The sequence below is a fragment of the Oncorhynchus mykiss genome, chromosome 8, assembly GCF_013265735.2.
Source record: "Oncorhynchus mykiss isolate Arlee chromosome 8, USDA_OmykA_1.1, whole genome shotgun sequence".
Taxonomy (NCBI): Eukaryota; Metazoa; Chordata; class Actinopteri; order Salmoniformes; family Salmonidae; genus Oncorhynchus; species Oncorhynchus mykiss.
The window spans coordinates 88,822,037-88,834,168 of NC_048572.1; the positions used below are offsets into that span (position 1 = coordinate 88,822,037).

The window sequence follows — 12,132 nt, forward strand, 5'->3', positions numbered from 1 at the left end:
CGTTACCGTTACTACATCCTCCACGTTACCGTTACTACATCCTCCACGTTACCGTTACTACATCCTCCACGTTACTACATCCTCCACATTACTACATCCTCCACGTTACCGTTCCTACATCCTCCACGTTACCGTTACTACATCCTCCACGTTACTACATCCTCCACATTACTACATCCTCCACGTTAACGTTACTACATCCTCCACGTTACTACATCCTCCACGTTACCATTACTACATCCTCCACGTTACTGTTACTACATCCTCCACATTACTACATCCTCCACGTTACCGTTACTACATCCTCCACGTTACTACATCCTCCACGTTACCATTACTACATCCTCCACGTTACCGTTACTACATCCTCCACATTACTACATCCTCCACGTTACCGTTACTACATCCTCCACGTTACTACATCCTCCACGTTACCATTACTACATCCTCCACGTTACTACATCCTCCATGTTACTACATCCTCCACATTACTACATCCTCCACGATACTACATACTCCACGTTACTACATACTCCACGTTACTACATCCTCCACGTTACCGTTACTACATCCTCCACGTTACTACATCCTCCACGTTACCGTTACTACATCCTCCACGTTACTACATCCTCCACATTACTACATCCTCCACGTTACCATTACTACATCCTCCACGTTACCATTACTACATCCTCCACGTTACCGTTACTACATCCTCCACGTTACTACATCCTCCACGTTACTACATCCTCCACGTTACCGTCACTACATCCTCCACCATTACTACATCCTCCACATTACTACATCCTCCACGTTACTACATCCTCCACGTTACCATTACTACATCCTCCACATTACCGTTACTACATCCTCCACGTTACCGTCACTACATCCTCCACGTTACTACATCCTCCACGTTACCGTCACTACATCCTCCACCGTTACCACATCCTCCACGTTACCGTCACTACATCCTCCACAGTTACCGTCACTACATCCTCCACCGTTACCACATCCTCCACCGTTATCGTCACTACATCCTCCACCGTTACCGCCACTACATCCTCCACCATTACTACATCCTCCACGTTACCGTCACTACATCCTCCACCATTACTACATCCACCGTTACCGTCATGACATCCTCCACCGTTACCGTCACTACATCCTCCACCATTGCTACATCCTCCACGTTACTACATCCTCCACCGTTACTACATCCTCCACCGTCACTACATCCTCCACCATTGCTACATCCTCCACGTTACTACATCCTCCACAATTACTACATCCTCCACGTTACTACATCCTCCACGATTACTACATCCTCCACGATTACTACATCCTCCACATTACTACATCCTCCACCGTTCCTACATCCTCCACCATTACTACATCCTCCACGATTACTACATCCTCCACCGTTACTACATCCTCCACTGTTACTACATCCTCCACCGTTACTACATCCTCCACCGTTACTACATCCTCCACGTTACTACATCCTCCACGATTACTACATCCTCCACATTACTACATCCTCCACCATTACTACATCCTCCACGTTACTACATCCTCCACCGTTACTACATCCTCCACGTTACTACATCCTCCACCATTGCTACATCCTCCACCATTGCTACATCCTCCACCATTGCTACATCCTCCACGATTACTACATCCTCCACGTTACTACATCCTCCACGATTACTACATCCTCCACATTACTACATCCTCCACCGTTCCTACATCCTCCACCATTACTACATCCTCCACGATTACTACATCCTCCACATTACTACATCCTCCACCGTTACTACATCCTCCACCATTACTACATCCTCCACGTTACCGTCACTACATCCTCCACCATTACTACATCCTCCACCGTCACTACATCCTCCACATTACCGTCACTACATCCTCCACCATTACTACATCCTCCACCATTACTACATCCTCCACCGTTACTACATCCTCCACCGTTACTACATCCTCCACCGTTACCGTCACTACATCCTCCACCATTACTACATCCTTCACGTTACCATTACTACATCCTCCACCGTCACTTCATCCTCCACCGTTACTACATCCTCCACCGTTTCGAGTCTGGTTCCTCTCGATGTTCCTTATGGAGATTTTCCTTGCCGCTGTAGTGTTACTTTGTCTTGTTGTAGTCTAGTAGTACTCTAGGGGTTACGGTGAAGCCCTGTGGCAACTGTTGTTGTAAAAATATATATATAAATAACATTTGATTAGATCCATTCCATTGATTAACTTCTTCGGGGTAGGGGGCAGTATTCAGAAGTTTGGATGACTGAGGTGCCCAAAGTAAACTGCCTGCTACTCAGGCCTAGAAGTTAGGATATGCATATAATTGGTAGTATTTGATAGAAAACACGCTGAAGTTTCTAAAACTGTTTGAATGATGTCTGTGAGTATAACATAACTTATTTGGCAGGTGAAATCCCGAGGACAAACCACCCAGGAAAAAAAATGTTGAGGTGTTTAATCGATTGGTTGCTTACTGTGTAATCTGCATTGCCATTGGCTAGTTATGACTGGTTAATCACTTTGTTTTTGTCATGATTTGTATTTGTCGTTGATATATCTTCACTCTTTTCAATGAGTTTTCTATGGGGATCTAGATTTCTAAGGCACTTGCTTGCAGTTCCTATCGCTTCCACTGGATGTCAACAGTCTTTAGAAATTGGTTGATGTTTTTCCTTTGAGAAATAAAGAAGTAGCCCTGTTCAGAATGAGGGTCGAGTCTAGTATACTCTTGTGGTTGGGGCGCATGACCTGAAAGGTTCCTACACTTTGTTTTCATCCTGTGTTGAATGAAGTTTATCCAGTCTTAAATTTTATCGATTATTTACGTAAAAAAATACCTCAAGTTGTATTAGGAAAGTTGTTTGAAATGTTTGGACAAAGATTACAGGTAACTTATTAGGTATTTTGTAGTCATGTTGCGCGAGTTGGAACCAGTGTTTTTCTGGATCAAAAGCGCCAAATAAATGGACATTTTGGAGATATAACGACAGAATTAATCGAACAAAAGGACCATTTGTGATGTTTATGGGACATATTGGAGTGCCAACAGAAGAAGCTTTTCAAAGGCATGAATTAAATCGTTATTTCTGAGTTGTGTCGAGCCTGGCGGGATGAAATATGATTGTCTGTGTTTGTTTCATGGGGAGATGTCCTCAGATAGTCGCATGGTGTGCTTTCGCCGTAAAGCCTTTTTGAAATCTGATACCGTGGATGAAATACCAAGAAGTCAAGCTTTAATTTGACATATTGCATGTGTATTTTCAAGAATGTTAAATATTTACAATTCTGTAGTTTGAATTTCGCGCTCTGCAATTTCACTGGATGTTGGCCAGGTGGGACGCTACCGTCCCACGTACCCTAGAGAGTTAACGTACTGACAATTTCTACAAATAATTCATAGAAAATGAGTGTCTGGTATTCATTGTATTTGTTCGCAGCCAGTTCAGATGTTAAACTATGGAAGAAAGACTGGATCAGCAGCTAAAATTCAAGTTGTCAAGTTGAAATCCCAGGGTTTCCGTTATCTTCACTGCTACTACAACTCCTCTTGATCGAGTGTCACGGAAGCCATTGAGACCAGACCACTGTCTTGGTATCCATGGATATTTGAATCTTCATGTAGTGCTCTGGAGTTTAGACAGCACTCTTCAAGCTTCACTACCACACTCTGTCCCCCCTCCAGGGGACAGCAGCAACGTTGTCCATTTAAGTAATGTTGAGGGAGATACTCTGGCAATGTAGGTTACTAGCATACAAGCTATTCTTAATTGGAATTATAGAAGATCCAGCCAAGTACAGGAAGGAAGCAAACAGCCAGAAGAGGACTGGCCACCCCTCATATCCTGGTTCCTCTGGTCTACCCGGCACAGCCAGAAGAGGACTGGCCACCCCTCATATCCTGGTTCCTCTCTAGGTTTCTTCCTAGGTTTTGGCCTTTCTAGGGAGTTTTTCCTAGCTACCGTGCTTCTACACCTGCATTGCTTGCTGTTTGGGGTTTTAGGCTGGGTTTCTGTACAGCACTTTGAGACATCAGCTGATGTAAGAAGGGCTATATAAATACATTTGATTTGAAACAAAGTACAGTAACTTCCTTGTATAGGTCTGTGTACAGTAGATCTAATGAATGTTCACTTTGAGCCACACTATGTTAAACTGAAAGTTAGAAACGTTCTCTTCTTAAATCTGTTAATATCATCACATTTTGTTTAAATAACTATAATAAAAGTAGCTAGAACTGATTAGAAACATCCTGAACTGAACTTACTGTCCCAAATGGCACCCTATTCCCCTATATAGTGCACTACCATAGGGCGCTGTTCAGATGGGGGGGGTTGGACTGTTACTGTTCAGATGGGGGGGGGGGGTTGGACTGTTACTGTTCAGATGGGGGGGGGGGGGGGGGGGTTGGACTGTAACTGTCCAGATGGGGGGGGGGGGGGGGGGGGGGGTTGGACTGTAACTGTCCAGATGGGGGGGGGGGGGGGGGGGTTGGACTGTAACTGTCCAGATGGGGGGTTAGACTGTAACTGTCCAGATGGGGGGGGGGGGTTGGACTGTAACTGTTCAGATGGGGGGTTAGACTGTAACTGTCCAGATGGGGGGGGGGGGTTGGACTGTAACTGTTCAGATGGGGGGGGGGGGGGGGGGGGTTAGACTGTAACTGTTCAGATGGGGGGGGGGGTGGACTGTAACTGTCCAGATGGGGGGGGGGGGGGGGGGTTGGACTGTAACTGTTCACATGGGGGGGGGGGTTGGACTGTAACTGTTCACATGGGGGGGGGGGGGGTTGGACTGTAACTGTTCAGATGGAGGGGGGGTTGGACTGTTACTGTTCAGATGGGGGGTTAGACTGTAACTGTTCAGATGGGGGGGGGGGGGTTGGACTGTAACTGTTCAGATGGGGGGGGGGGGTTGGACTGTAACTGTCCAGATGGGGGGGGGGGGGGGGGTTGGACTGTTACTGTTCAGATGGGGGGGGGGGGGTGGACCGTAACTGTCGAGATGGGGGGGGGGGGGGGGGTTGGACTGTAACTGTCCAGATGGGGGGGGGGGGTTGGACTGTAACTGTCCAGATGGGGGGGGGGGGGGGGGGTTGGACTGTTACTGTCCAGATGGGGGGGGGGGGGGGTTGGACTGTAACTGTCCAGATGGGGGGGGGGTTGGACTGTAACTGTCCAGATGGGGGGGGGGGGGGGGGGGGTGGACCGTAACTGTCGAGATGGGGGGGGGGGGGGGGGTGTTGGACTGTAACTGTCCAGATGGGGGGGGGGGGGTGGTTGGACTGTTACTGTTCAGATGGGGGGGGGGGGGGGGGTGGGGGTGGACCGTAACTGTCGAGATGGGGGGGGGGGGTTGGACTGTAACTGTCCAGATGGGGGGGGGGGGGTTAGACTGTAACTGTTCAGATGGGGGGGTTGGACTGTTACTGTTCAGATGGGGGGTTAGACTGTAACTGTTCAGATGGGGGGGCGGGGGGGGGGGGGGTTGGACTGTAACATCTTGACTCTCCAAGCCCCCTTTTTAGAGGAAAGACATACTACGTCATATTTAGGCTGGCCATTTCGAGAGTGCTGGACATTGATTTCTATTTCACACAAGAAGACAACACCCCTGTCTGTGATTGCCCGAAGTAGTCTTTTTGACCACGATTAAGGCTAATCCTGAAGGAATCGTGAATAATTATGATTGAGAAAGTTAAACGGTCAAAGATCATACCCCCAAGACATGCTAACGTCGCACCATTACCAATAACGGGAGGTTATCATGTCTTGGGGGGGGGGTATGATCTTTGACCCTCGAACTTTTACACATCATTATTCACGATTCATGGTTATCCGTAGTCATGGTAACATACACAGGAATTGAGAATATTGTATTGGTATTTACAATAGGCAGAATGCACCACAGACTCAGAGCTGATTTGTGAAGGAGCTGAAGGCAAAACTGAAGAACCAAAATAATCTCTGCACACTTCCAATCAGATGCACATTTCTTTAATTGTGGTTCAGCTTTCGGTCACTCGACCTTCATCAGAGCCTACCGGTAAAAAGCCACACAGTGAATCTGGGGTAATGGCAGACACCTGTGATCATCTAAAGTACCCAGAAAGGGCCACTAGATGTCATCAGATAGAAAAACAGTGACATTCCTATATTCTTCACATTTAAGAATCATGTGGTCTCTTGAACATCCCCACTGCAGTCTTCCCCAGCATCAGGAAACTAGAAAAAAAAAAGAGAGGAACATTTTGTTCTGGGATTAGTGTAAGAACAGTCAGCTCATTTACAAACATTGAAATGTCTGCCATGTTGGGGGTGTTCCCAGTCCCTCTACCTGTCTACCATGGTGGGGGTGTTCCCAGTCCCTCTACCTGTCTACCATGGTGGGGGTGTTACCAGTCCCTCTACCTGTCTGTCATGGTGGGGGTGTTAACATTCCCTCTACCTGTCTGTCATGGTGGGGGTGTTACCATTCCCTCTACCTGTCTACCATGGTGGGGGTGTTACCAGTCCCTCTACCTGTCTGTCATGGTGGGGGTGTTACCATTCCCTCTACCTGTCTGTCATGGTGGGGGTGTTACCATTCCCTCTACCTGTCTACCATGGTGGGGGTGTTACCATTCCCTCTACCTGTCTGCCATGGTGGGGGTGTTACCAGTCTCTCTACCTGTCTGTCATTCCCTCTACCTGTCTACCATGGTGGGGATGTTACCATTCCCTCTACCTGTCTACCATGGTGGGGGTGTTACCATTCCCTCTACCTGTCTGCCATGGTGGGGGTGTTACCAGTCTCTCTACCTGTCTACCATGGTGGGGGTGTTACCATTACATCTACCTGTCTACAATGGTGGGGGTGTTACCATTCCATCTACCTGTCTACCATGGTGGGGATGTTACCATTCCCTCTACCTGTCTACCATGGTGGGGGTGTTACCATTCCCTCTACCTGTCTACCATGGTGGGGGTGTTACCATTCCCTCTACCTGTCTGTCATGGTGGGGGTGTTACCATTCCCTCTACCTGTCTGTCATTCCCTCTACCTGTCTACCATGGTGGGGGTGTTACCATTCCCTCTACCTGTCTGCCATGGTGGGGGGTGTTACCAGTCCCTCTACCTGTCTACCATGGTGGGGGTGTTACCAGTCCCTCTACCTGTCTGTCATGGTGGGTGTGACCATTCCTTCTACCTGTCTACCGTGGTGGGGGTGTTACCAGTCCCTCTACCTGTCATAGTGTCCCATTCCACCAGGGGTGCCAAATCTATTTTATCCACAGAGGGCATGTGTGGGTGCAGGTTTGTGTTCCAACAAAAGCATTAACATGCCTAATTCAATACAAAACCAACTCTCTCTGACCTAAACATCATACTGTTAACATGGTTACTCCATGGATTTTAAGTCTGACCGAAGTCGCCCTGAAGAACGACGCCAATATTCTCTACAGAATGTTGAATACAATGATATGTACAGGGTGTACATGCTGTAGGTCCTTCTGATGACAGGAGGTGGAGATAAGGAGATAAGGTATCCACATTAGTGTTGTTTGCCTACCTTTTTGCACTCTCAGGTAGGTTCTGTTGATTGTAATTTCAATCTCTTGATGTGATGCACAATATGTAAACAATAGCCGAATGTAACCAAAGCACGTTTCCTCGCAATCAGCAGGACTTGTTTGCCTTTCGGTCTGTGGTTAGATTGGTCTCAGCCATATTGTGCAAGTGTTTGTCACATGCGAATTGCATCAGTATTGAAAATTAAAAAAACGGAAATAAAAACCGATGAACAGGCCAGCATACTGAAGGTCGGGTTGATAGCATTTCCCTGTGGATATTTTGTATCAGATTATCTCCGATATAGGGATAAAATCATCAGGACAACAGGTCAAGTAAGTTGAAGTTAAGTTTGTTCAACATTCTGACTGATAATGGGACTGTTTGGGAATGCTGAGCCTACATGTTAGAGACGAGTGTGAAAGTATTTCACTCTCAGATTCTAAAAAAGGGGTTTATCTATTCCAAGGTTTAGTAACAGAAGCCTTAAATGAGACATGATGTCCCATCCACAGTACCTTGCTATTGTCATCAGACCAGCTGGCATGAACTTCCAGGAATTTAGAAACCTCATTCCCATGACAATGGCCAGTGTTCCTGAGGTACCTAATTTACACAACGAGAAGACATGTTACTGTAGTGTAGCTGTTCGAAACACTCACTAACATCAACTAGCCTACGCGTAAGGTCATGTTATTGATAACAAGGCATAGTTTGGCTCACTCACCGAGAGAAAGCCTGACATCTTTAGGATTCTGAGACATCAGGTAGGCACCAAGTCCAGCTAGGAACCCAAAGAAAAGTCCCGCAACCAATGAAGTTACACTTCCTGGTACGGGAACCAATCACAGAGCATATTGAAGAATAACTACTTACATGCAAAATTCTATCAATATTTCTTGACAGCTGACTTTAAAATAAATACTTGGTAAAGTCAACAAACATTTGGGAAATGTGTAATCATCCGTACCTGCTTTTACATAACCCACGATTCCTCCTGCCGAGACCAATGCAGCATAGCTATAACCGATCCAATCTTGAGACATTGTCACGTCTTGTCTAAAACTAATAAGGAAAAGTATTGTCAAAACTCACGGTAAATCTTAATCGGAGACAATTCGACTACAATATAGCATTTCAGTGCCACAAGTCGAATTTCGCTGTTCCAGTCCCGGAAGTGTTATGGATTTCAAAATAAAAGTGCCAACACTTTGAGATTCTTCTTCTTCTCTGAAACGTTATGGCATACCACAACTATTGTTGTATTGCCGCCACCAACTGCTCCATTACGGAGAAAGGGAAAAAAACAACATTAATCCACACGTATTATTAAAAAAAACGTAATAAACATCCCACTCCTCGTGTCATTAAAAAACTCCCCGTTATGGTTCAGGGGCCTGCGAAGGTAGGACCGCAACGGAAACAGAACTCGGATGTTAAGTCTTTTCATTTATGTCAACATTCCTATACTTCACTTCCCCCAATTGAGCAGTGTCCGTTTACCACCACTGCTATAAAAGTAACAGAGTCCTCCTTCTTCACATGAAGAATGTCTGTGTCCGGCTGGTGATAGGAACTCTCCGCAGGTTGCGGTGTATGCTTAGCCTCTAGTATGAGACCTCTAGAGCTACTCGTTCTTTCTACCCTTTAATTAAACAGCCTCCGCACGGGAGTTTCTTAACTGCCCAGATTTTGGCAACCTCGGTCTCTTTCATCCTCCTGGTACATTTATCTGATTTCGTTTCATGATCTCCACCACAGTTATAACATTTTCCTCCTTGTTAAATTCTCTTCTGACAAACAATCTCCTTCCTAATGATCTTTCCCACATCTCGGCTTCTCCTGTCTGCATACACTAGATACATGCTCCACACATTGTACAGCTGGTAGCCTGCATTGCCAAAGGTCTGGGAATAAACGCATTGACAGGGTAGTTGACGTATCCTAGCTGCACTCGGATAGTGAGGAAACTTCTCAAAACACAAGAAACGACGAGAACTCTTCTAGTTCTTGTCATTTACCATGCGATTCATTCCTCGTGCGTCGACCACTCCATACATGTTCTTCAGTAGAGCAACGTTGAATTCTTCCGCTACTGCAGAAATGACTCATTTGACAGGTGCGCTGCATCGTAAATCAAAGCACACAACATCCTATCCATCAGTTTGCGTGAGATCCAACACACATTTCTTCTGATCAACAGATACATACAAATAAGAAACATCCAAATCTAAACAAGTTCACTTCTCGTGATTTTCACATATTTAACTTTCCCATGGAGGAAGAGAAGAAGCGAAGGGGTTATATAAGCATGTGCCCAAAACCTGTTTTCTCCAACAGGTGGTGTATTTTAATCTCACCAAGCGAGGAGTTTTTGTATGGAGGTCAATGAGTGTCGAATTTGGTTAACAAAAACATGTTATGGTTTATTTGCAACGTGTGATTTATTTGATCGAGTAGAAGTTTCGTACTGCTTAAGTTGTTACAAGTTTACTGATATAAGTAGCGCCAAACGAGAACGCAACAAAATATAGTCACTCTTAATGATTATGTGCGTCAAGGCATTATTCCACCGGGACTAAATTACCATCATTGGGACAGAGCACAGATGATTTTTCTGGGAGCGCTGGTGTGCCATCCTGAACAAATGCCCTACTGATTTTAATGACATTAATTGCTGACCAGTTGAGAAAGGATTTTATTGAAATGGATAACACGATTGAAGAGAAACGCACAGCTCTACAATGAGCTGTTAATGATGATGGCATATTCAATGAACTGAAATGAACTGATGAAAACTAACCAAGCGCTCCAGGACAAGTTGTCTACAGAAATAAAGGAGCTTAAAATCAAGAAATTTAACCAAGACAAAAAAGACAAGGCCGAGGACAAAAGTCTACTTCTGGAGAAACCCTGACAAGATGTCCTGCTCCTCCTCTCCATGACCGACGCAGGAGGGAGGCCGCTTCCTTCTATCCACCACCGTCTGACCAACGCTCTACAACCAGCGTCTCATCCGTTTCCAGTGCCAGTTTTTTTTATCCAACGAGAGACTGGGCCGAACGAAGCGCGGGGGTGGCCGCGGTCACGCGTACCGATGAGACGTCGTACCCGATGGGGTAAGAAGAAACGACTACCAGAGGCAGAGGAGACCGTTCACTCGGTCCCAGAACCCACGGGACTGAGTGTTTTTAATTTATCAAGCAAGATATTGAGCCCTGCCCATGTCTCCTTGCTTAATAAAGGGTTATATTTTGTGCCTACAACTCAGTGCAATTATTTAGATGTTAAGGTAGACATGTTGACGTTTTTTAGAAACATCCGTTTAAGGGAATACTTTAGCTAGGTCAGTCCTTACCTGCTCTGCTGATAAGGCTGGGTCAGTTGTACTCTTGGATAGGACAGTTTATGTAAACGAGTGTCATAGACAACACCTTTTACAAGAAACTCAGAAGTGACCCCACTTCCCAATTTCAGAACACTGTCTTTACGGTCGTAGATGGCTATTTAAGTTCTGGTCAAATCACCAAAAAAGAACACTACTTTTTGTCTATTCAACAACATAAAATGACCACTTAATATACTTTGCCGAAATTACACAAGAATGTTACAAAACCTCCAGGGCGCCCTATTGTAGCGGGCATTGATGCAGTAACGGCCCCTCTATCATTGATGCAATAACGGCCCCTCTATCATTGATGCAGTAACGGCCCCTCTATCATTGGTGCGGTAACAGGCCCCTCTATCATTGATGCAGTAACGGCCCCTCTATCATTGGTGCAGTAACGGCCCCTCTATCATTGATGCAATAACGGCCCCTCTATCATTGATGCAGTAACGGCCCCTCTATCATTGATGCAGTAACGGCCCCTCTATCATTGGTGCGGTAACAGGCCCCTCTATCATTGATGCAGTAACGGCCCCTCTATCATTGATGCAATAACGGCCCCTCTATCATTGATGCAGTAACGGCCCCTCTATCATTGGTGCGGTAACAGGCCCCTCTATCATTGATGCAGTAACGGCCCCTCTATCATTGGTGCAGTAACGGCCCCTCTATCATTGGTGCGGTAACAGGCCCCTCTATCATTGATGCAGTAACGGCCCCTCTATTATTGATGCAGTAACGGCCCCTCTATCATTGGTGCAGTAACAGCCCCTCTATCATTGGTGCAGTAACAGGCCCCTCTATCATTGATGCAGTAACAGGCCCCTCTATCATTGGTGCAGTAACAGGCCCCTCTATCATTGGTGCAGTAACAGGCCCCTCTATCATTGGTGCAGTAACAGGCCCCTCTATCATTGGTGCAGTAACAGGCCCCTCTATCATTGGTGCAGTAACAGCCCCTCTTATCATTGGTGCAGTAACGGCCCCTCTTATCATTGGTGCAGTAACGACCCCTCTATCATTGATGCAGTAACAGCTCCCCTCCTTTGTAAAGGACACCAGCAGTATGGTCTCAGATCAACTCTATGTGAAGGAGATGTGTCACACTGCATGAGGCAAATGATCACACCAGATACTGA

General features: G+C 46.1%; 1 protein-coding gene across 7 annotated transcripts; it reads right to left on the reverse strand.

Moving 5' to 3' along the window:
• Positions 1-6,034: 6,034 nt before the first annotated feature.
• LOC110530888 (transmembrane protein 14C) lies at positions 6,035-11,193 on the reverse strand. 7 transcript variants are annotated; one of them, XM_036986689.1, is made up of 5 exons: positions 10,964-11,193; positions 8,576-8,670; positions 8,333-8,434; positions 8,124-8,211; positions 6,035-6,278 (listed from the first exon to the last, which is right to left on the reverse strand). In XM_036986689.1, exons 2-5 carry the CDS (start codon positions 8,649-8,651, stop codon positions 6,221-6,223), a joined length of 324 nt encoding a protein of 107 aa, XP_036842584.1. In that variant the 5' UTR covers positions 8,652-8,670; positions 10,964-11,193; the 3' UTR covers positions 6,035-6,220. The 7 variants fall into 7 exon arrangements, with proteins under 7 accessions (XP_036842584.1, XP_036842587.1, XP_036842581.1 ...); XM_036986692.1 differs by having other exon boundaries at positions 8,333-8,389; positions 10,964-11,117; XM_036986686.1 differs by lacking the exon at positions 10,964-11,193 and adding an exon at positions 9,501-9,699.
• Between the last annotated feature and the right edge of the window lie 939 nt (positions 11,194-12,132).